The 26,477-nt window shown below is 42.2% G+C and overlaps 1 protein-coding gene across 1 annotated transcript; it reads left to right on the forward strand.

The window, feature by feature from the left end:
* The first annotated feature begins 4,580 nt into the window (after window positions 1–4,580).
* Window positions 4,581–24,738, forward strand: LOC133379030 (vomeronasal type-2 receptor 26-like). Its single transcript, XM_061613640.1, has 6 exons — window positions 4,581–4,792; window positions 12,184–12,475; window positions 19,443–19,700; window positions 20,789–21,016; window positions 22,888–23,014; window positions 23,828–24,738. The coding sequence occupies exons 1-6, from the start codon at window positions 4,581–4,583 to the stop codon at window positions 24,736–24,738; spliced, it is 2,028 nt and encodes a 675-aa protein (XP_061469624.1).
* Window positions 24,739–26,477: the final 1,739 nt, after the last annotated feature.

Here is a 26,477-nt window from a genome sequence, read left to right on the forward strand (position 1 = left end):
AAGAAACCAATCCTGGACCCATTGGTTTATGTCAACTACTGCCCATTTGCAAATACCCCCTTTTTAGGGAAGGTGATTGAGAGTGTTGTGGCACAGCTATTGCAAGTGGTCTTTGGTGAAACAGATAATCTTGACTCATTATAATCTTGGGTACAGGCTTGGTTATGGGACTGATGGATGACCTTTATCAGGAGAAGGACAGGGGGAATGCGACCCTGTTATTCTTACCTGATCTCTCAGCTGATTTTGATACCATTGACCATAGTATACTTCTGGGCTGATTTGGTGAGATGGGTATTGGAGGCACTCTTTTACAGTGGTTTCGATCCTACCTCCAGGGTCGTTTTCAGAAAATAGCATTGGGTGATCATCTTTCACCCCATGGCAGTTATGCTATGGCATGCAGCAAGGTGCCATCTTGTCCCCAATGCTGTTTAGATCTACATGAAGCCTTTGGGAATGGTCTTCAAGAGATGTGGGATAAGGTGTCAGCAAGACATTGATGATACCAGCTCTATTTCTCTATAATAGGAAGAGGACTTGCAAACCCTGGATTTGCAGAGGACTGGATGAGGGCCAATAAACTGAGTCTGAATCCTAGCAAGATGTAGGTGCTGTGAGTTGGTGGTTCCTGACTTCAGATAATTGGTCAGTTGCCTGCTTTGGATGGGGTCGTACTCCCTCTGAAAAAGCAGGTTCATAGACTGGGGTGCTCCTGGATCCATCTTTGTTGCAAGAGGCCCAGGTGACCTCAGTGGCTAGGAGTACCTTTCACCAGCTTTGGATAGTAAAATAACTGCACTGTTTCTGGGCAGGAATAGCCTGACCACTCCTGTCTGTGCACTGATAAACTCCAAGCCGGATTACTGTAATGTGCTCTACGTGGGATTGACAGGTTGGTCTGGAAGTTGCAGCTGGTGCAAAATAGCAGTGAAGGTGCTCACTGGGGCAGGATATCACCAAGATGTCACCCTGCTATTGAAATAATTGCACTGGCTGCCCATTAGCTACTTGGCTAACTTCAAGGTTCTGGTTTTGGTGTACAAAGCGCTATATAGCTTGAGCCAGGATACTTGAAAGACCATCTTATCCCTTATATATCCAGTCGATCACTATGCTCTGCAGGTGAGGGCCTCCTGCAGATATCATCTTATCAGGAGGTCCATTCAGCACAACACAGGAATTGGACCTTCAGTGTAGTGGCACTAACCTTTTGGAATTCCCTCCCCTTCAATATTAGACAGGCCTATCTCTGTTATATTTTTGGCACCTTCTGAAGTCTTTCCTCTTTCAACAAGCCTTTTAAGTAGAGACCTCATCAAAGCCTGCATCTGTGCTTGGATTGCTTTTTAAGATGTTTTTTAAAGATGTTTTAAAAGATGTTTTGTTTTAATGTGTTTTAAAGTGTGTTTTTACAAGTTTTAAAGAGTCTTCAGTGTTTTGGTTTGCTGCCTTGGCTTCATACTGGGACGAAGAGCACCACTACCACTATCACCAGCACAACAATAATAGTAATTTATTAGCTCCAGTTATTAGCTCCAGCAGTTGAGCAGTTGGGTATGGTTGTTTCCATTGTGTTGCTTCCACCAATATGGCAGCAGTCAACAAAAATGTCATCAAGTCTCTATGTGTGACATTCCTCAAATTGTCATCTAAGGCTCCTCTTATCTTTAAATGCTTAAAGAAGTCATATCCATCTGCTGGGAATGTCTAGGTTGGTCCTGGGGTCTGGGAGGCATTTGACAGAAGAGGAAGAGGAAGACCTCCCACAATTCCATCACTGATCTCTTAAAAGGCCTCTGGAGGCCAAGGATCTGTCTGGCTAGCCTGGATCTAGATGTGGGCTTCAGACACTCCCTGGCCCTCCTGCCCACCATCTCGTGGAGTTTCCCAGCTCCTTTGTCCTTAAGTTCAAATGCCTGAAAATAAAGGCTCAGATATAATCTGAGGAGGAAGGATTTTTAAAAAAGTGAGGGGCTGGCAGAAGATAGGACCATGTTCCCTCTTTCTCTCTCCACTGAATAACTAGGGAATGGTCACTGGCTTCCTGCTCTGTTCTTCCCATTGCAACAAAAGACTGGGCTTCTTGAAAGAGGCAAAGTGTCTGTCTGGGAGTTCTGGGGGATTTTAAAGGGTTTGGAGTTAGGTTGGCTGGTGAAACCCCATATGTTTTGCCTTGCTTTGCCTTTGTTTGAGCTGTGAGTGGTTATTTGACTTTCTGGAGCTGTTTCCTCTGCAGCCATGGACATTCATGTTGGGGCAGCAAGGAGTGGAGTTGCCCCAGCCCCTGGATGGACCATAATCTTCACATTCCCAGTTTTCTATTTTTTTTAAAACGGAGCATGTTTCTAGCACTTGAGATATGAGGGGAAATCTGCAGGCACTATTCTCTTTCTCTCTTGCAAGAATCTCAAATGCTCCCACCTCTGAATCATACATCTCCTCTCCATTTGTTACACCATTTGGTGTGGGCTGTGTCGCTTGAGCTGTGGTGAGTTAATGAACTCAAAGGCCAGCTGCCATCCCACCCCACTGCATTTGAAATAATTAAGGGACCCTCCAGATGTCCTTTTTATGGTGCATTCATGATGACTGGTGCTCATGGTGGCATCAGGGTGGACGTATATAACTCCATGCCCTTTCAGTACTGATTGTGCCTGCTGACCTTCAGGGCATACATGCTCCTTTGTTTCCAGTCTGTGCATATTGTGCAACTTCCTGCTGAAGTCCCGTAACTTTGCATATCACAAATGTTTTATAGCTTCTCCAGACAGCAATAATGTGGGCACATCACAGAACAACGAATGAAGCAGAATAAATACAACAGTAATGTGCTATGATTGTGTCAAGAGTATGATGAAGAATACACCCACAATAAAGGAGCAGTTTGGAAGACCCCTCTGTGCCTCCCCCAGTATTCTTTTTATCCTGCAGTTCTTGTTTCTCCTTAGAGCCCTGTTCGGGATCTTTCCCAAACTCAGTGCTTCTTACCCATCCCAGGGTTGTTTGCATTTTAGCTTGACTTGGGCCATTTTCTCTTACTGCTCCGTATTCCTGGCCTTGTGTCCCAGAGCACTTACCCCTTAATTTCAGTTTTGAAGTCTTATTTAAACACCATCCCCCCCCCAAACTTTAGGAATTTCAGCTTAGGTTTTATGCTTCCTATAATAAGTTGGACAGTGAAAAAAGCAGATTGGAGAAAAATCAACTCCTTTGAAATGTGGTGTTGGAGGAGAGCTTTGCGCATACCATGGACTGTGAAAAAGACAAATAATTGGGTGTTAGAACAAATTAAACCAGGACTGTCACTAGAAGCTAAAATGATGAAACTGAGGTTATCATACTTTGGACACATCAGGAGAAGACATGATTCATTAGAAAAGATGATAATGCTGGGAAAAACAGAAGGGAGTAGAAAAAGAGGAAGGCCAAACAAGAGATGGATTGAATCCATAAAGGAAGCTACAAACCTGAACTTACCAGGTCTGAGCAGGGTAGTTCATGACAGATGCTCTTGGAGGTCACAGATTCATAGGGTCACCGTAAGTCGTAATCGACTTGAAGGCACATAACAACATAATTTGGTTTCCTTTGTTGACCTCATTTTATTTTATTTAGATTGTACACCTTCTTTTGGTTTTTATTGTTTTATTTTATCTACAGTGCTATGTGGATCTGATGGCACTAATATTTCCACTCATGATGATATCAGGGTGGACTGTTTGCACTTGCAAAGGTTTCGGGGTGCACATTGTTAACACACATGTATAGGGGACTCTTGTGTGGACCTGGTACCCTCATCATCCCAACCCCTAATAATCAAGCAATTGCTGGACAAAATGATCTGGACAGAAGTTTGCAAGTGCCACCAAGCAGCTTATTCATGTTGCCAGCAAATCCCCTTTGGGCCAGCTGTGTCTATCTGACCCACACGTGACATTAGGTGTAGGGCATGTGGTCATGGCTTAGCCAAAAATAGCCTCACAAGTCAAATGGGGAGGTCTGGCAGACCTAATCTGGCCTGTGGGCTAGAGGTTCCTCACCACTGTCCTAAAAGGAAATTTTGATCCTCACTCTCGTGCATATGTTTTTTTCATCAAGGTTAGACATGTTCAGTTGCTCCCTCAGTCATCTATGTCAGAGTTTGGAGCCACATCTGGGAGTTTTTGCAAACATGTTTTTCTCCAGTCGTTCAACTGCACATGGAGTTAGAGGAGATATTTCTTCCCCTTATAATTATTAAAATTATAGTGATTTTTTCATCTTCTCACCAAAGCTCCAAGGATTTGTCCACAGGTTGCGTTTGAGTCCACTAAAATAAACATCAGAATTGAGAGCAACATGAGGTGACGTCTTGCATCCAAGGCAGAAAGGACTGAAGCATAATTATCTCCTGTGCCATTGAGAAGATGGACCGAGATTTAGGGCAAGTGAGGAGGACTATGTGGGTGTGAGGTTGAGTTCCATCCCCTTCAGGTGTGAAGTCTTGGCTGGGCTCCATTTGGCTTAATCCAATAATGCTTCAGATTAGTTGAGGGGAAGCTGTCACAAGGAAGGAGGCTGTTCCAGGCAGACACAGGATGGTGCTGCTGCTGCTGTTGCTGCTGCAATTGCCTTATGCAGACTGTGGGATGTTGAAGTCGAAATGCCCCTTGACTCTGGAGAGGGATCAGACAGATCCATTCAATCATTACAGGCCAGAAGACCACCTCATTGGTGGGGTCATTTCTGCCACGCAAGCTTTGCTTCATCCACACCTCTTCAACAAGCCTCCCTCTATCAGCTTTGACCAGTAAGTCATTTTATGGGGATGGAGTTACTGCAGCTTCACTCACTACTGATTATTATCCCCAATGACCAGCCTCTTTCCTGCTCCTAGTAGATCCATCTCCTGTTTTGTCTTTGAGGGAAGACTTTGGGGATGCCTCAGCACTAAGCACCATTAACTGCATAACCTGCCTTTTAAGATGCTCCATTGTTTTATCATAATATAGGACAATTGTGCCTTTCTGCTATAACTTTAACATTCAGGGAAAAAATCAGTAACCTTTTTAGGTCTTGTGAACACAAAGTGGTTCTTTCATGGTTTTGAAAATGCAAAAGCCCAACTGTTCCTCTTGCACTGATCAATCTCTCCCATGGCTGCCTATTAAATTAGTAAATGATTCCCAGTTGCACCTTTTCTGTAGTAAATCTCCTAAGAAATTCAGAAACCTATCAACCATTTAAATGTTTTCAAAGAAGGAAACAGTTCCTGATGACCTCTTTATTGAATATTCATTCTGATTTCTTTGCAAGATATAATGTTGTTGTTGTTGTTATGTGCCTTCAAGTCGATTATGAACATAAGAACATAAGAAGAGCCTGCTGGATCAGGCCAGTGGCCCATCTAGTCCAGCATCCTGTTCTCACAGTGGCCAACCAGGTGCCTGGGGGAAGCCCGCAAGCAGGACCCCAGTGCAAGAACACTCTCCCCTCCTGAGGCTTCCGGCAACTGGTTTTCAGAAGCATGCTGCCTCTGACTAGGGTGGCAGAGCACAGCCATCATGGCTAGTAGCCATTGATAGCCCTGTCCTTCATGAATTTGTCTAATCTTCTTTCAAAGCCGTCCAAGCTGGTGGCCATTACTGCATCTTGTGGGAGCAAGTTCCATAGTTTAACTATGCGCTGAGTAAAGAAGTACTTCCTTTTGTCTGTCCTGAATCTTCCAACATTCAGCTTCTTTGAATGTCCACGAGTTCTAGTATTATGAGAGAGGGAGAAGAACTTTTCTCTATCCACTTTCTCAATGCCATGCATAATTTTATACACTTCTATCATGTCTCCTCTGACCCGCCTTTTCTCTAAACTAAAAAGCCCCAAATGCTGCAACCTTTCCTCGTAAGGGAGTCGCTCCATCCCCTTGATCATTCTGGTTGCCCTCTTCTGAACCTTTTCCAACTCTATAATATCCTTTTGGAGATGAGGCGACCAGAACTGTACACAGTATTCCAAATGCGGCCGCACCATAGATTTATACAATGGCATTATGATATCGGCTGTTTTATTTTCAATACCTTTCCTAATTATCGCTAGCATGGAATTTGCCTTTTTCACAGCTGCCGCACACTGGGTCGACATTTTCATCGTGCTGTCCACTACAACCCCGAGGTCTCTCTCCTGGTCAGTCACCGCCAGTTCAGACCCCATGAGCGTATATGTGAAATTCAGATTTTTTGCTCCAATATGCATAATTTTACACTTGTTTATATTGAATTGCATTTGCCATTTTTCTGCCCATTCACTCAGTTTGGAGAGGTCTTTTTGGAGCTCTTCGCAATCCCTTTTTGTTTTAACAACCCTGAACAATTTAGTGTCATCAGCAAACTTGGCCACTTCACTGCTCACTCCTAATTCTAGGTCATTAATGAACAAGTTGAAAAGTACAGGTCCCAATACCGATCCTTGAGGGACTCCACTTTCTACAGCCCTCCATTGGGAGAACTGTCCGTTTATTCCTACTCTCTGCTTTCTGCTTCTTAACCAATTTCTTATACACAAGAGGACCTCTCCTCTTATTCCATGACTGCTAAGCTTCCTCAGAAGCCTTTGGTGAGGTACCTTGTCAAACGCTTTTTGAAAGTCTAAGTACACTATGTCCACTGGATCACCTCTATCTATATGCTTGTTGACACTCTCAAAGAATTCTAATAGGTTAGTGAGACAGGACTTTCCCTTGCAGAAGCCATGACTTATGGCGACCCTATGAATCAGTGACCCGCAAGAGCATCTGTCATGAACTACCCTGTTCAGATCTTGTAAGTTCAGGTCTTTGGCTTCCTTTACCAAATCAATCCATCTCTTGTTTGGCCTTCCTCTTTTTCTACTCCCTGCTGTTTTCCCCAGCATTATTGTCTTTTCTAGTGAATCATGCATCAAGCAATTCTTATCCAACACTTTACAGTGTATTCCCCATCACTTTTTTCTTTTTCTTGGAAGGGGAGAGTGTTGTGCAACTTTAATTTAACAGCTCAAGGCAAATCAATTGCTTTAATGTGGATTCCTTCAATGAGGACGGAGTTGACTCTATGACCTGATAGGCCCTTTCCAACTCTACTATTCTAAGATTCTATGAATTAGTAGAATAATGATCAGCAGGGGAGAATAGCAAGAGGGGAGGCATCCCAGAGAGGCAGTGAGCCATGGGGGGGGGAATTGTGTGTGTGTGGAGAGGGTGATATGTATTTTCAATGATTACAGATGGGAAGGTGTGAAATTTTAGGTTGTACATGGGGCTGTACTTCTCTCTGTGAGTCTTCTTCTTCTTCGTCTTCGTCTTCATCTCCTTCTTCGTCTTCTTCTTTGTCTTCATCTTCGTCTTCTTCCTTTAATTTACTACATGCTCATCACCCTAAGGCCCCATGGCAGGTTTCAGCCATTTAAAATGCATTTTAAAATAAATGAAAAACAGCTTGAAGTCACAACATCACAAAAATGAAATAGGGTGAGTCCTAAAAATATACATCTCAGATGTCATTTGATCTGCTGTCTGTGATAATACAGAGCAGACTTCTTCATTGTCGGGTCCCCAGATGTTCTTGGGGTACAGCTCCCATCAGCCCCAGCCATCTTGGCCAATGGTCAGGGATTATTGGAGTTTTAGTCCAACATCTGGGGACCCAAAGGCAAGAAACTCAGGTACAGAGAACATATGAGTCAGACAAAGTGGCCAAGAAAATGGAATAATTGGTCACAAAGTTGGTCAGTTACCTGCTTTGGACCGAGTCATGTTCCCTCTCAAAGAGCAGGTGTGTAGTCTGGGGGGTGCTCCTGGATCCATCTTTTCACTGCGGTCATTTCTGTACTGGGATAGCTTGACCACTGTTGTCCATGCACTGCTAACCTTCAGGCTGGATTACTTTAATGCGATTTGTGTTGGGCTGCCCTTGAGGTCGGTCCCGAAACTGCAGCTGGTGCAAAATGTGACTATACAATTGCTCACTGGGGCAGGGTATCGCCAACACATTACCCCGCTGCTGAAAGAATTGCACTGGCTGCCTATTAGCGACCGGGCCAAGTTCAAGGTTCTGGTTTTGGTGTACAAAGCCCTATGCCAGTTGGGACCAGGATACCTGAAAAATCATTTTACCCCTTTTTACCCAATCTATCACTGTACTCTGCACATGAGAGCCTCCTGCAGATATCATCTTGTCGGAGGTCCATTCTGCACAACATAGGAAGTGAACCTTTAGTACTGTTGCACTGACACTTTGGAATACCCTCCCCTTAAATATTAGACAGGTGCCATCTCTGTTATCTTTTCAGAGCCTAATGAAGACCTTCCTCTTTCAACAAGCCTTTTAAGTTGAGACCTTACCCCAGTCTGTGTCTGTGTTGGAATTGCTTCTCAAGACAGTTTTAATGCTGTTTGCTTGTTTAAAGGATGCTTTAAAAATATTTTGTTTAGTATGTTTTAAACTGTTTTATTTTTGAGATGGTTTAAGAGTGTTTTTGGTGTTGGAGCCCCCTCCCTGGGCTACTTCTGGGAGGAAGGGCAGGATACAATTTTAATAGTAAATAAATAACATAAAATGTGACGAATGTGGAATGCTGGAAATAGGGAGAGACATTCCAATTGGTGCTAGGAAACATTTGCTAAGAGGTTGAAAGAGGTCAGCTGGGGAAAGGAGACCTGTCCGGCCATCTCATTCCTTCCATGTCAACGCATCTGTACTTGACCAACTATTTTGAAGTGCAAAAGGATACTTCACACATCTGTCCAGGACCTTTACCTCAACAAAGAGACTGGTTTGTCTACTTACATAATTCCTTCCACCACAGACTCTCATCTTAAAGATATAAAATCACAGGTTTGGAGGGGACCTAAAGAAATCATTCAAACCAACTCCAGAAACATTCTGATCAACTCCCTCAATCTTATGGCACCACAGAGTAAAAATATAAAGCCATTAACATGTGAAAATGACAGAAATATTATCTTGATTATGTCCTTGGCAGAGTGGCACAGCTGTGCTGCTTTTGCTAAGACGATCTCGCTCCATGGATGGGCTCTTGTGGAAGGGAACAAAGTCTTACTCTTCCCCCATACACAGATAGAGTCATATGGGTTTGCGAGGGGAAGCTGCAAGGTTTAGTTTTGCAATTTGAACAAAATGTCAGAGAATTGTAGGGTTTCTGGAGAGTGCTGAAGGACCTGGTATCCCCCTCACCTGAAAGTGAATAAGAAGGTGGACCAGATGGAGGCTTAATGTGAACCTTTAGCCTGTGTAGATGTAAACCATATATCAGTCACAAACCTCCAAGAGTAAACTCTTTCAAAGGAAACAAAGCCTGACTGCACTCCTGGAGTTCTCACCTTAAAGAACAATTTAAGTTTTAATATTTATAAATGTGATGTAAATTTACAACACTCTCAGACACCTGGCTTATGTAATTTTGTTCCTTTTATTTAACCCAGATATTCAAGGATGCAAAGTTTTGATAAATCCTGTTTTGCTATCAACATTTCATATCTGATGAGATCCAGAGCATGACAAATGAAGTCACCCCAACTCTCCCCTTTTTCTCATTCCTGAAACAGACAGAGAGATGATTTGCTCACTTAATGCCTGCCTAATTTAGAATCTAAATGCTCCATTTTAAAGCACTTCCAGTCACCCCATCTTCTAAATAACTCATATAGATGGCAGTAAATATTCCCTATAATTTAATGAAACTCTTGTCTGCTATTGTTCTTTGAAGGGCTATGCATTATTTCATTACTAGAACGATCACCTGCCTTAGTTGTGTGTGTTTTTTTTTTTTTTTCAATAATTTTTATTCAGATTTTCATAAAACATACAAGACAAAATCATAAAACATTCAAAGACAAAAAACAAAATCAAAAATAGTTAAACAAAAAGAAAAAAAGAAAAAAAAAAAAAAATAAAAAATAAAGAGTAAAATATTGACTTCCCATTTGTCAAAGATCAAATCAGTTATAAGTCTATAATATATAACAATCCTGTCTCTTAAGTCATATTATAAAATCACTTTCCTCCAGTAGTTATCTTACTTAATCATCAAATCTCATAAACATTACTTTATTCTTTCCACAAAAAGTCAAAGAGAGGTTTCAATTCTTTAAGAAATATATCTATCAATTTTTTTTTCCAGATAAGCATATCGATTAATCCATCTCATTACTAATTATGATAATCTTGTTGTCATAACCATAGTCAAAATAAACATTTCAATTAATCCATCACATCAGAATCTGTTAGGTTCAGTAATTTCAGTAGCCATTGTTCTATTATCCCTATTAGTTCCATTTTCCATCTTCCATCTTCAGTAGTCTTGTTAAGTCCAGTAATTTCAGTATCCAATCTTCCATTATCAGTATTCCATAATAATCTTGCTGTCAAAGCCATAGTCATATAGTAAGAGTCTGATGGGAATTACCTCTATCCCAAATATTTTCTTGCCATCCATTCTGAATAGGTTGCTGAAATACTGCTGTAAAATCATATCTCTGTTCTTTTTTTCAAAATACACTGGGTCATCTCTTGAAAGTTTTTCCATTGTCACATGGCTGCAGTTAATTCCATAGATTTTCTCTATATTGGGCTCCATCACATCATTCCAGTCCAGAAGATTATCCATGCCATTGATAACTTTATCTCTAGAATCTTCATTAATTTCTTCAGAGATAACATTGAGTTCCAAACAATAGATTTTATTTCTAAAGTCCATAGACTCCAAATCTTGTTCCTGTTCCACGTTTGTTCCAATCTCCGGGATCTCCTCTCTCACAGGGACCCCTGTTCCAGTCTCCAGGGTCTCCTCTCTCACAGGGACCCCTGTTCCAGTCTCCAGGGTCTCCTCTCTCACAAGGACCCCTATGTCTTTAATCTCCTGTGTCTCCAAACAATAAATTTTATTTCTAAAGTCCATAGACTCCAAATCTTTTTCCTGTTCCACGTTTGTTCCAATCTCCGGGGTCTCCTCTCTCACAGGGACCCCTTCCAGGGTCACCTCTCTCACAGGGACCCCTATATCTTTAATCTCCTGCTTCATTTTACTCAATTCAATTTTCAGCTCCTTACAACCCTGTCGCAGGTTTTGTTTCGTTATCTCAATCTCATCCATTATTTTCTGAAACATAGTTATTTCCAGCTTCTCAGCCACTTTCTTAATTGCCATTTTAAAAGAAAAATATAGGAAAACCACTTCTTATTTCAGCAACAATTGGGTTAATACTCCAAACTTGGTGACATCACAGTATAAACAGAGCAGACAGCCTTATCTCTCCATGTTTAAGTAAACAAAATGCAGTTCCCAGGATCGAAACAATTAATGGCGGTCGTCAGAAAACAGATTCGTCAAAATAAAATAGACCAAAAAGAGAGTAGTCTCAGACAATATAATATTCTTCAAAATAAAAATCTGGAATAGAAATCCCTCTTCTGTGTATATCTTTAGAATGCAAATCCAGGACAGCTTTTTGCAACAAAAACAGAGATAAGCTATTAATTAGTGAGTAGCAGAGAGAAGTTATGGCTCCCCAGTGAGATGTCAAAAACCGATCAATCTGGCAAATCTCTTTTAAACAGCAACAATTTAAGTCAAGTAAAAGAAAAATATAGAAAGAAGGGTGCTTGCCTGTTAGTGCGTTCTCTCTTAGAAGATAAGATGAACGTTCGCTTTTCCAGATAGAGCTTGTTGTTAAAAATCCGTCCCACCTTCGTCGGCTGGACCTCGTCCCATAAATTAATGAGATCTGGTCGTCCCAACAAAAATAGGCTTTGAGGTTAATCTCTTCGTTTCTCCCTACCCGGGAGAAGTTTAATCAGTCAAAAAAAGAAAAAATCTGACTGATATATCTGAATAAGCTTCTTTTGAGGCAGGAGCCCGTCTCAAAAGCAGGCACAGGCTAAGTCACCCTTCCCGGAAGTGCCTTAGTTGTGTTTTTGAAATGGTGATGGCTAGATTCATGAACAAGGATATTCCGCTCCCCGTACACATATCACTAAGTGAGGATTGGCCGTTGAGGTTGTGGATTTGGATTTGGATCAGTATTAGCATAACTTCTTGAAATTAAATTGAGAGATTTACATTGTCTGCAAAAGCATGTCAAAAACCAAAAGTTGAATCTCATATATTCAATGGGTGCAGGATGGTTATGCATTATTCATACTTTTGCAGGAAAGCAAGCACAGATTACTGGCAGACCCTCTCCTTCTTGTTTGCCATTCAGGAGATCAACAAGAATCCCAGGCTCTTACCCAACATCACACTGGGTTACAGCATCCACGAGAACTTTTTTAATGGAAAGTTGACTTATGATGCTTTGTTAGACCTGCTGTCTACTGGGGAAGTGAATGTTCCAAACTACAACTGTGGAGGATGGAATAATTTACTAGTTGTTCTTGAAGGGGCTGACACTCAAAACTCCATTCAGATTTCAAGCTTGTTGGGCATCTACAAAATCCCTCAGGTAGGATTGGATTTGCTGGCTGAGCCTAATTCCATGTTGCAATCTCTCCAGAGAATAGGGATGGGATTCGTTGCATGGTTCCAATCCACTTGCATTCCACTTGCTCTGCCACTTGAAATTCAATATGCTGTGCACATTTTTAGGTGATTCGATCCATGGTTTGTTTTTGGGGGGGATGGCAAAAATATCATAATTATTAAAATAAATACTTATGCAAATGATCACAGTGTTCCACATGGTATTTGGCAGTGGGGAAAACATTGCATAACTTTTAGGTAGCTTACGTGAATGATCACACTGCGTAATTCTTGCCAGTTGCAGCCACAACTGCAAAATGCCTATTACAGCTGTCATCCACCGCAAGAAATCAGTACTAGTCCAAAAGGATAATGAACTGGTGAATTCATTCAGAATCTGATACCAGGTCTGATTGAGCATATATTCTCCCGCATCCTTATAACAGAATCCAAAAAGTGAGTGGTGTGTATGTTAAGTGAGACTGGAGATAGATAACAATTTCTGAAAGAACATGGCAACTGATTTTGGAGACGTTTTGCTGCTCCTGGTGCACAGACACACATTTTTATCTTCTCACACAACAAGGCTTCTACACTGAAGTTTATTGTCAACTTGGTGCTGCTCTTGCAGGCAAGTTTTGTGTAGCATCAAGTTATCTCCTCCTCATCAAAATAAACAAGACCTGGGACATCAGGACATTGAATAAAACTACCAGTTCCAAACAATTATGGGAGGGAACAATTCAGAAAATGGCAATCTTTCAGAAGAACTGGATACTGTTTCTCTTTGGTAGCAACAATGTTGATGAAATTATTATTCCCATGGACATATTAAATGTGAAATGATTCGTTTTGTTATTGTAAGTAGAATCAAGTAAATAAAAAACCTCAGACCAACAAATAGATACTGGCAGCATTTTTATTTTCAGTTGTTTTCACACAAGGGGCCATCATCATCATCAAGGTGTCCACTGTGACCCAAAGGTTTTGTTCCTGGTCAGTCACCAATAGTTCATGCCACATGAGTGACCTTGTGGTCGTAGAGGATAATATGTTTAGGACTGCAGCCTTAAGCCTCTTTTCATTATTTAATGAATAAAAAAGGGAGTTATGAACAATGAGGGTTGATAATCAGCAACGCCTTTGGGATGTCACCACTCACCAACCCCTGCCTTCCTGCAGCAGATGAGGGAGAGGTCTGCTGGTATGCACTGTAAAATCTACCTTTTACACATGTGCAGAGGCTATTAATCACCTCCCAACCTTTATGTGCAATATTTACTTCCACAGCCTTGGCACACCACAGTATCCCACCCTTATCTCTGGGTTGCATGTGAGGCAAACCTCTCCTTCAAGAGATTCCCTTATGGTATAAAGCTACCACCAGTTCTAAACAGACCTTGGAAAAGTTACTTTTTTAAACTACAACTCCCATCAGCCCCAGCCAGCATGGCCACTGGATTGGGCTGACGGGAGTTGTAGTTCAAAAAAATAACTTTTCCAAGCTCTGGTTCTAAATGAAACAGCTTTATAGTGTTTGCCAAGAGACAGTGGAGACTGAGAATATCAGATTCAATACCATTTGTGTATTCACCACATCCCTGACTGATATTTACTGTATTTTTGGTATATTGAAAGCAAGCATAGGCCATGAGACAATATAAAACAAAAAATACTTTATTATTTACATATGTGCATTTTTATACCTTAAAGACAGAAATTATCTCTGATACAATATATTTATTTGATTTGATTTATTATTTGATTTATATCCTGCCATTCCTCCCAGCAGGAGCCCAGACATCAACGCACTACTCTATCTAACTAAATCTCAATCCTTCCCAGAACAACCTCCACTGTCAACCCCAATTCTTAATCTATCCAAACCACAGAATCAAACTGACTCCCTAAATGACAAAAACTCCAGTCTATCTTAAACACAAACCCTCACACATTCCCTCTTCCCAACCGGAGAATCCAACACCCAGTCAGAAACATTCATGCCAAACAGTCACTCCCTAACATTCCCTTTTACCACTCCTCTACTTGCCAAATCATTCATTCATTCATTGGTGTTCACTCGTGACCAAGTTAAATTGTCTTCCAAAATAAAGTCTTTAACAGTGGGTCCATAAGTGACTGTGGAGGCCAATCCTAGATCCACACAGCCTCCCACAGTAAGTACATAGGTTTCAGGTGGAAGACGGTTGCATTGAGGATAAGAACATAAGAACAGCCTGCTGGATCAGGCCAGTGGCCCATCTAGTCCAGCATCCTGTTCTCACAGTGGCCAACTAGGTGCCTGGGGGAAGCCCGCAAGCAGGACCCGAGTGCAAGAACACTTTCCCCTCCTGAGGTTTCCGGCAACTGGTTTCAGAAGCATGCTGCCTCTGACTAGGGTGGCAGAGCACAGCCATCATGGCTAGTAGCCATTGATAGCCCTGTCCTCCATGAATTTGTCTAATCTTCTTTTAAAGCCGTCCAAGCTGGTGGCCATTACTGCATCTTGTGGGAGCAAATTCCATAGTTTAACTATGCGCTGAGTAAAGAAGTACTTTCTTTTGTCTGTCCTGAATCTTCCAACATTCAGCTTCTTTGAATGTCCACGAGTTCTAGTATTATGAGAGAGGGAGAAGAACTTTTCTCTATCCACTTTCTCAATGCCATGCATAATTTTATACACTTCTATCATGTCTCCTCTGACCCACCTTTTCTCTAAACTAAAAAGCCCCAAATTATGCAACCTTTCCTCATAAGGGAGTCGCTCCATCCCCTTGATCATTCTGGTTGCCCTCTTCTGAACCTTTTCCAACTCTATAATATCCTTTTTGAGATGAGGCGACCAGAACTGTACACAGTATTCCAAATGCGGCTGCACCATAGATTTATACAACGGCATTATATCGGCTGTTTTATTTTCAATACCTTTCATAATTAGGGTTAGCATGGAATTTGCCTTTTTCACAGCTGCCGCACACTGGGTCGACATTTTCATCATGCTGTCCACTACAACCCCGAGGTTTTTCTCCTGGTCGGTCACCGCCAGTTCAGACCCCATGAGCGTATATGTGAAATTCAGATTTTTTGCTCCAATATGCATAATTTTACACTTGTTTATATTGAATTGCATTTGCCATTTTTCCGCCCATTCACTCACTTTGGAGAGATCTTTTTGGAGCTCTTCACAATCCCTTTTTGTTTTAACAACCCTGAACAATTTAGTGTCGTCAGCAAACTTGGCCACTTCACTGCTCACTCCTAATTCTAGGTCGTTAATGAACAAGTTGAAAAGTACAGGTCCCAATACTGATCCTTCAGGGACTCCACTTTCTACAGTCCTCCATTGGGAGAACTGTCCATTTATTCCTACTCTCTGCTTTCTGCTTCTTAACCAATTCCTTATCCACAAGAGGACCTCTCCTCTTATTCCATGACTGCTAAGCTTCCTCAGAAGCCTTTGGTGAGGTACCTTGTCAAACGCTTTTTGAAAGTCTAAGTACACTATGTCCACTGGATCACCTCTATCTATATGCTTGTTGACACTCTCAAAGCATTCTATTAGGTTACTGAGACAGGACTTTCCCTGGCAGAAGCCATGCTGGCTCTGCTTCAGCAAGGCTTGTTCTTCTATGTGCTTAGTTAATCTAGCTTTAATAATACTTTCTACTAGTTTTCCAGGGCAGAAGTTAAGCTAACTGGCCTGTAATTTCCGGGATCCCCTCTGGATCCCTTTTTGAAGATTGGCATTACATTTGCCACTTTCCAGTCCTCAGGCACGGAGGAGGACCTGAGGGACAAGTTACATATTTTAGTTAGCAGATCAGCAATTTCACATTTGAGTTCTTTGAGAACTCTCGGGTGGATGCCATCCGGGCCCAGTGATTTGTCAGTTTTTATATTGTCCATTAAACTTAGAACTTCCTCTCTCGTTACCACTATTTGTCTCAGTTCCTCAGAATCCCTTCCTGCAAATGTTAGTTCAGGTTCAGGGATCTGCCCTATAACTTCCACTGTGAAGACAGATGCAAAGAATTCATTTAGCTTCTCTGCAATCTCCTTATCGTTCTTTAGTACACCTTTGACTCCCTTATCATCCAAGGGTCCAATTGTCTCCCTAGATGGTCTCCTGCTTTGAATGTATTTATAGAATTTTTTGTTGTTGGTTTTTATGTTCTTAGCAATGTGCTCCTCAAATTCTTTTTTAGCATCCCTTATTGTCTTCTTGCATTTCTTTTGCCAGAGTTTGTGTTCTTTTTTATTTTCTTCATTTGGACAAGACTTCCATTTTCTGAAGGAAGACTTTTTGCCTCTAAGAGCTTCCTTGACTTTGCTCGTTAACCATGCTGGCATCTTCTTGGCCCTGGCGGTACCTTTTCTGATCTGCGGTATGCACTCCAGTTGCGCTTCTAATATAGTGTTTTCAAACAACTTCCAAGCATTTTCGAGTGATGTGACCCTCTGGACTTTGTTTTTCAGCTTTCTTTTTACCAATCCCCTCATTTTTGTGAAGTTTCCTCTTTTGAAGTCAGATGTGACCGTGTTGGATTTTCTTGGCAATTGGCCATTTACATGTATGTTTAATTTAATAGCACTATGGTCACTGCTCCTGATCGGTTTGACAACACTTACATCTCACACCAGGTCCCGGTCCCCACTGAGGATTAAGTCCAGGGTTGCCATCCCTCTGGTCGGTTTCATGACCAACTGGTCTACGGAATAGTCATTTAGAAATCTAGAAATTTTGCTTCTTTGTCATGACTGGAACACATATGCGGCCAGTCTATGTCTGGGTAGTTGAAGTCACCCATTACTACCACATTTCCTAGCTTGGATGCTTCCTCAATTTCATATCTCATCTCCAGGTCTCCCTGAGCATTTTGATCAGGGGGACGATAGATCGTTCCCAGTATTAAATCCCTCCTGGGGAATGGTATCACCACCCACAACGATTCTGTGGAGGAATCCGCCTCTTTTGGGGTTTCGAGCTTGCTGGATTCAATGCCTTCTTTCACATATAGAGCGACTCCGCCACCAATACGTCCTTCCCTGTCCTTCCGATATAGTTTATATCCAGGGATATCCAGGGATAACCGTATCCCACTGGTTTTCTCCATTCCACCAGGTCTCCGTTATGCTCACTATATCAATGCTCTTCTCTAAGACCAAGCACTCCAGTTCTCGCATCTTGGTTCGGAGGCTCCTAGCATTAGCGTACAGGATTTGTTTGATGTGCCTTCTGCTTAGCTCATTTGTCCCCTTTGCCCTGTACTCGTGCTTCTTCAAAGTCCATAGCACCTTTAATAATATCCGGCCTCCATTTGGGACGCTCATGGGCCAAGACTTCCCAGTTCTTGATGCGCATGTTACATTTTTTTTAGGTTATTTTTAAGAACATCTTTAAACCTCTGTCCACCGAGATTCCATTTTCCATCCTTAAGTTGAGAGTAGAGTAGCTGATTTGGAAGGTAGTGAACAGGGATTCGAACAACATGGCCAGTCCAGCGAAGTTGATGTTGGATGATAATTGTTTCAATGCTGGTGGTCTTTGCTTCTTCCAATACTCTAACATTAGCCCGCCTATCTTCCCAAGTGATTTGTAGAATTTTCCAGAGGCAGCATGCATTTATAGATGGTCCATGTTTCACAGACATACAGTAAGGTCGGTAGTACAATGGCTTTGTAAAGAAGCATTTTGGTCTCCCTGCAAATATCCCAATCCTCGAACACACTACTCTTCATTAGGGAGAATGTGGCACTTGCAGAGCTCAGACAATGTTGAATTTCAGCATCAGCTTTTACAGAGAGATGGCTGTTAAGATAGGGGAAGTGATCAACATTCTCCAGCATTGCACCATTAAGCTGGATTTGTGGTGCTACAGAAGGACTAGTTCGCACCTGTTGATGAAGCACTTTGGCTTTTTTAATATTGTGAAAGACATTTAGGATAGTTTGAAGATCTTCCTCTGAATGTGCGGAGACTACATTATCATCAGCATATTGAAGTTCTATGACAGAGGTTGTGATTACCTTTTTGCTTTCAGCCTACTGAGATTAAAAAGCTTTCCCTCTGTTTGATAAGTGATTTCCACACCAGTGGGAAGTTTCCCCTCAATAACGTGTAGAATCATAGCAATGAAGATAGCAAATAATGTAGGAACAAGGTAGGAGTGGGAAGTTTCTCCCCTCACCTTACCAAATAAGGACACACATTAACAAATATACAACAGCCAAACCCGGATAATGTATTTACATTGTCTTGTGATGTCACAGCCTTCATTTTAGGCAATAGAGCAGGAGAGCAGGAATGGTCACTTGGGTTGCCCTCCTCTGCCCTTCCTTCCCTTCATGTCAAAGGGGGATTGTAAGCACTCTCAATCTCTCAAATATGTAAAGCATATTTGTTGCATGTTTCAAGCATATGGCTTCCCCAAAAAGAATAATGGTAACTGTAGTTTACCCCTAGAATTTCCCACCATCCTTAGCAAACTACAGTTCCCATGAGTCTTTGGGAGGATCCATGAATTTTAAATGTATGGTGTGGATGTGACCATTCACTGTGTGCGCGCGTGCATGTGTGTAAAAGGGAAATAGAAGAGAGCTTCTGTTGTGCCACTAAATAATGGGTCATTGTATTTATTTATTTAAAGCACTTATAATCTGTTTACTATTTTAAAAATATCTTAAGTGGTGTTCAACATTACCGAAACAAAATTATTACAACAAAAATACAACATACAACCTGTAAAAGTTGTATAAGAGCATATAGAAGCATATAAAACAGGAATTCAAAGAATTCATATAGATGGACCAGGGACTGATCCTATAGGTCAAGGAAGGTGTAAGCAAAAATATTTGTTTATACATGGAAAATATTTTGGGTTTGATCTGAAATAAAAAATTGGGCTTTCATCTCAAACAAGACATGTCATCATTCTTCCTTTTTTTGCCAGGTCAGTTATGCTTTTGTCTCTCCTGTTCTGAGCGATAAGACCCAGTTCCCTTTTTTCTACCGGATGGTCCCCACAGAAGAATCCCAGTACCCAGGGATTGTCAAGCTGCTCCTGCACTTTGGATGGATGTTTGTTGGTCTCATTGCTTTTGACACCGACAATGGAGAGAGGTTTATGAAGACCTTGACACCTCTGCTCAACAGGAATGGCATTTGTGTTGCCATCTCAGAAACCTTCCCACAACTAAATACACATATAGTAAGAATCAAAGATCTTCCATTCCTCAAGTGGAGACAAGTCCATGTATTTGTTTGCTATGTAGAGATTAATTTTGTCTCAGTGGGAATATTTATTCTAGAGACAATATTTGACCAGGTCATAAGATCCATTGAAGGAAAAGTCTTGATCACAACAGCTATGTGGGACATCTCAGTGGACTTAATCCAAGATGATCTATCTTTGAAACACATCCATGGTATTTTTTCCTTCTTTACTGAGACAAATAAAAGGACAAAAAATGATTTTCTGTCCTACTTCTCTGCCATTGAGCAGTTTGGGGAGAAAGGTTTTAATTGTTCCTATTCAAAGCATGCATTGTCAGTGAAAGGCTGGACAAGATGCACAGAGAGAGACAATCTGGAGATGCTGCCCCAAGACGATCTGGACAGAATCCTCTCTCTAGACAGCTACAGGATTTACAACACTGTCCAAGCTGTGGCACGGGCCTTAGATGTCGCTTATTCATCTAGAACTAAATGTAGGGTGAAGAACAGGCTGGAAGTTCAAAGGCTAAAGCCATGGGAGGTATTTCCTTGCTGAACATAACAATGCTTTGCCTGCAGTGCGCCATTTGGAGTAAGGCCTTTGGGCAATGGAGATGGCATTGCACAGGATCTCATTAAGCCTTTGTGACTCCTGACCAAAGTCTGACTTTGGCACCTACCTTGTTCCACTGTGGAATCTTTCTCCCTCCTCCAGGCTTACTAGAGCTTGCCTTTGAGCAAACATGGTTAGGATTGCACAGCACATGACCTGTAACTGATAATTTGCTGCCCTTTAAAAATGCCAAGAATGTACTATGTGAAGTAACTGCCCTGGCTTTCCACCTGAGAGAAAGACCAGGACTAGCTCTGAGAGTGTTTATATGTCTTTCCAAACTGCTAAAGCAGACAGAGGATACTCAAGAATGAAACTAAGCCCTTTGCAAACATTTTGAAAAGACACACAGCTACCTGAGTCTGCAACCAGCCCAAATTCAGAGACATACAATCATAATAGAGGGCAGAATTGGACAGACAGTGTCGTTTCCCATATTCTAAATGCTGCTCTTTTCTCTCCCATTCTAGCTCCACCATTTCCTGGGAAACTCCCAGTTTTACAATTCTTCCATGCATGGAGTGTACTTGGATGAGAATGGGGAACTGGCAGCAGACTTGGACGTTGTGAACTTGGTGGTGCTCCCCAATAAAACCATCCTTAGGGTGAAGTTTGGGAGTTTATGCAGCAAGGGACCCGCAGGCCTGCAGCTCACCATCGACCACGAGGCCATTGTGTGGCCCAAATGGCTCAACCAGGTGGGGGAAAAACCATGTCTTTAATTTCACTGTATTTCCCATCCCTTAAGCTCTGACAAGTGTACCATGCTGTGTGTGGGGAGGCCTTCAAATGCCTGTCAACTCCAATGTTCAGCAGTTCTCCCAGATCTCCAATGGAGGTCTTTCACCAGCTCTGCTGTGCATCAAAGCCGCTGCATTGCGGCAAGTTCCTGCAAAAGTTTAGGTATTTATCAGAATCCATGGTGGGTTATGTAGAAGACAGACAAATAAATTTTTACATTTGGGGTGCCACAACAGAGGAGGCCCAGTCCTGCATTATCATATAGCATGGTGCATGTGATGTTCCTGTATTAAAGTAAATATGGTAAGTGCTGTTTGTATAGAAGATACATGGTAAGTGGAATGAAAGAGGAGGGGGCAGTAAATGAGCAGTAGAATGCTGGATGATTGGCTGAGTGTTTGAATGGCTGAGAGTATAAATGGAAGGATGACAGTTGAATCTGGGTGGACGTTGGTGGGTTGTTGGAGAGGTGTTTGGTGGGGTTTTTGAGAGGAGATTGTGTGGAGAGTTGGTGGATGTGAGGAAAGTGTGGAGTTCGGATTAATACTAAGACAAGTATCACAGGAATAGATGAAACCATATGCTTATGTGCCTTTATAAAGTAATCTTGTTATTTCTAATATTTAATAAACACTATTTTGGTTTACCGGAGGCCTGATCCTTGGCTGGGGAATATACAGACCAGAGGGGAGGGCAAGGTACTTACCAAGGCTGAAGGGAAACTGTAACAATTGGTGGCAGTGGTGAAGGGAAGAATATAACACCACAAGTATCCAGAGCAACCCAGAATTATATGCATTCTATATAGATCAAAGGGATTGGGACAGCTTAAGCACTCAGTCACAGAGGTAACCTGATAGAGAGACTCAGGCAGAGTCTCTGGGAATACTGGTTATAGGACGTGACTGGTGGTGCTGCCTAGCAGAGGGATCTGGTGAGGTCTGTGCTAGAGCGGAGAGAGAAACCATAAAAAAGGACAGTCCGGACTGGTGGAGTCCCTGGTGGTGCCTAGTGACAGGCAGTAGCCACGAGCAGGTAGGAACCTGACAGGGAGAGCCAGGGAAGGGCGTCAGGTGACAATGCAGTTCTTTAAGTTCCTCAGGTCTAAGCTAAGTTTCAAGTTCAAATCAGTGGTACACTGCTCTTGTGTCCTCATCATTTTTGAGAGCTGGAAAAGGTTCAAAAAGAGCAACCAAAATGATCAAGGGGATGGAGGAACTCCCCTCTGAGGAAATGTTGTGATATTTGGAGCTTTTTAGCTTAGAGACAAGGCGAGTAAGACGTGACATGACAGAAGCATATAAAATGATGGATGGCATGTGAAAAGGTAGAAAGAGAAAAGCTTTTCTCCTTGACTCATAACACTAGAACTCATTGATATTTAATGAAGCTGAATCCTGGAAGATTCAGGACAGACAAAAGAAAGCACTTCTTCACACATCACATTGTTAAACAATGGAATTCGCTCCCACAAAAGGCTGTGATAGCCACCAACTTGGATGGCTTTAACAGAGGGTTAGACAAGTTCATGGAAGAAAAGGCACTCTGTGGCTACTAGTCATGATGGCTGTGCTCTGCTTCCATGAAGACAATATTCTTCCAAATAGCAGTTTCTGGAAACTGAAGGAGGGGCGAGCATTCTTTGCACTCAGGTCCAGCTTGCAGGCATCTGGTTGGCCACAGTAAGAACAGGAACCTGGACTAGGTGAGCCACTTTCCTGATGCAGCAGGCTCTTCTTATGCTCTTAAGTTAATCTGTGACTGGAGGTCCCCACAGATAAATTAGCTAAAATACATTTCACTTATTTCTCCTTGTCTTTATGTGTAGACTCTGCCTCCTTCCAGGTGTGTGGAAAGCTGCCAGCCTGGATTCGTCAAGGTGGTTCAGGAAGGGAAGCCAGTTTGCTGCTACGACTGCCTTCCCTGCGCGGAAGGGACCATCTCCACTCAAAAAGGTGGGTGACTCCAGCGAAAAGGTCACCCTTGGGAAAGATGGGAAAGACTCACTGAGATGTCCAGGGATTTTTAAAATGGAAATTTAGAACTGCCCAATGGTATGTGATGATCATTCACATGCAAAGTGCACCCCACTTCATCACCCCTGTGCATTTTCCTTTTATGTGCATATATGCTTTCTTGCTTAGTGACATTCCATGACATTTAGAAGTCTACATAGAGTGGGGGAAATATCATCCAAACTGGGAAATCCAACAGCACTCATACAGAAAGTGCCAGTCAAACTTCATGCAAGAGGCATCATGACCTCCAACCTGTGATTAGGTGTTTAGACACAAATGTCTCATATAGCTTTGTCCCAATAATCATTGGCAACTGGTAACATCTTCAGATTGATAACCTTGCTATTTTTGTCACAATAGTACTTGCATGGCATTTATTTAGAAAATAAATACACATGAGCAGAATGCCATTGCCTCCTTAAACACACAAAAAGCTAGTTTTTCTCTGCACATCTATGGACAGAGGAATAGCTATGAAAGCTGACATAAGATGGCTGAAATATGATTTTCAGAAAAGTGTGACCTCATGGCTCTTTTTTAGAAATTAAGCCGTATCACAATTATTGAGTACATCTACACCATCTATTGCCAAGAAAAATGAAACACACACACATTTTAAAAAACCTAGGAACACTTGCTTCCGTTTGCATGAAGTAGTGCAAAAGAGGACAATCTCCATTGTGGTGACTACCATATGCAATAATGTGGAATAATTGGTACAGATGGATATATTACTCTTGTTCTTTGCAGATGCACAACATTGTACCAGTTGTCCAGAAGATCAGCATCCAAAGAAGGACCGAGATCGATGTGTCCTCAAGACTATCACTTTCCTGGCCTATAATGAATATTTGGGGATCCTCCTATCTTCCTTTGCTATCTTCTTGTCCTTAACCACAGGCTTTGTGCTAGGAATCTTCAGTAAATTCCTAGACAGTCCAATAGTCAAAGCCAACAACCAGGACCTCTCCTTCATCCTCCTCGTCTCCCTCCTGCTTTCCTTTTTGTCCTCCTTCCTCTTCATCAGCCAGCCAAGGAAGGCAACCTGTCTTCTCCGACAAACAGCCTTCAGCATCATCTTCTCAGTTGCTATCTCTTCTTTGTTGGCAAAAACCATCACTGTGGTACTGGCCTTCTTGGCCACAAAGCCAGGGAACAAAGTGAGGAGATGGCTGGGGAAGAGTCTGGCCAACTCCATTATCATTGTCTGTTCCAGCGTCCAAGTTGTCATCTGCGCCATCTGGCTGGGGATCTCTCCCCCATTCCCAGACTCTGACATGCACTCTCAACCTGGAGATATCATTTTGAAATGTAACGAGGGGTCTGTCGCCATGTTTTATGTGGCCCTTGGGTACATGGGCTTCCTTGCTGCCATCTGCTTCATGGTGGCTTTCCTAGCTAGGAGACTGCCTGGGGCCTTCAATGAAGCTAAGCTGATCACCTTCAGCATGCTGGTCTTCTGCAGTGTTTGGGTGTCCTTCGTGCCCACCTACCTGAGCACGAAGGGGAAATACATGGTAGCCGTGCAGGTCTTCTCCATCTTGGCCTCCAGTGCTGGGCTTCTGGGCTGCATCTTCATGCCCAAGTGCTACATTATTGTGCTCAGGCCTGATCTGAATACGAAAGAGCATCTATCAACACAAACAAAAGCAGAAATTTGATTGTTATGGAACTTTTCCCCATTAGTCATTTAGCAAGCACAAGGTGCAACATTTTTGGTGTTTCAGATTGTGTGAAATTATTCTGTAGGAGAAATTCTTATTTGTGGATACTTTCCTGGTTCCTCCCAGATATCTCCATTCTAAAATGTACCCTGTATGAGTTCTTTTAAATATGACATCATTTGGGAAAACACTCTGGAAATGCACTGAAGCACATATCAAATAACTAACCAATAAAAAGACTTATACCCCCAAAGTGTGGAAAATCCATTCTAATTCCATTTGTAGCTTGAAAGCACTATGAGGCCCCCAAACATTTGGAAATAACGTTTGTCTCCTGGAGGTGTGGATGTGTAATTTGAGTCAGCCAAAACTGGCTATTTAGGGATGCAAACTGGCCATCAAGTACAGCACATAAGTATCCATCATATGATCAGAGGCACACTTTACCAAATTCTTCCAAACTGCACAGGAAGTGGATTAGACTGTGAAAGACCAACCCAAATTGTGTTGGCATTTTTAGAAATTTGTAGGGCAATACAATACCTCACAGAGGAGGTCAGGTCTCCCTCTCCCCAGGTGCATTCACTATAGCCGCCCAATTTCCCTACTTTTTAAAGTTTGGTAGAAGTATCTGTTGGCTATAGGTATGTTCCTAAACCACAAGGGTTTTTTTGGCAGTTAGTGAATATTTTTTTCTTCATCTCTGGAAATCTGTGATACAGTGTGAGTCTTAGGTGAAGCCGTTACCCCTTCCCTGAGCTACATGATCCATTATAGATCTTGCCATTTATAATACTTTCACCAGGGCCTCAAGGACTTCTCAGGCATCATTTACCATTTTCTATCATGTCTAAACTGTCATAATCCCAGTTGTAGAGTGAGCCTTAGTCTTAATCAATACTGCTGGGTGTCAGCCGCGCTGATTGAAGGTCTGTGAGGGGAACAGGGCATCTCCTAGAACTCTCAGCACCCTTCACTAACTACACTTCCCAGGATTCTTTGGGAGAAGCCATGACTGTCTAAAGGCCTGGTGTGGATGTGGCCAGGGACAGCTTTGGTTTAAATTTGGGTGGGAGGCGAGATGTGCCTGGTGTAGAATGAAAAGGTGGGGGGAAAGCTGAAAAACAATGAGACTTCACAATGTTTTCCTTTTCGAAAGGAAAGGGGCTTCCCCTCTGCCCAGTGCCCACCCATCCAATTTACTCCCTCTCCTCCCTATAGGTATTAAACATAACAAACTTTAAAAAGCAGGGAAATTGGGCAGCTATAGTGAATGCACCAGGGGAGCAGGAGACCTGACCTCCTCTCTGAGATATTGGACTGCCTTACAAATTTGTCAAAATGCAAACACAATTTGGGTTGGTCTTTAACAGTCCAATCCACTTCCTGTGGAGCTTGGAAGAATTTGGTAACATGTGGGGGGAGGAAGAGGCCTGCTAGCTATTTGGTTTCATTTTAGCTGTTTGCAAATGCTGCTCCAATAAACCTTTAATTTTTTTCACCACCAGCAGTGTTCATTGCCTTTTGAAATTCTGAACTTAATTTGTCTTCTGCTTGTTGTGTCTTCACAACAGCGCTGCCATTGGGTCAAGGCTACCAACTGAATTCCACTCCTGAGCAGGGATTTGAAATTCAATCCCTTTGTACAGAGGATGTGTGTGAATTAGTGGTTAGAGTGTTGGACTAGGACCTTGAAGACCAGGGGGTCAAATCCCCACTCAGCCATGAAGGTCATA

This window comes from Rhineura floridana, chromosome 3 (assembly GCF_030035675.1).
Source record: "Rhineura floridana isolate rRhiFlo1 chromosome 3, rRhiFlo1.hap2, whole genome shotgun sequence".
Taxonomy (NCBI): Eukaryota; Metazoa; Chordata; class Lepidosauria; order Squamata; family Rhineuridae; genus Rhineura; species Rhineura floridana.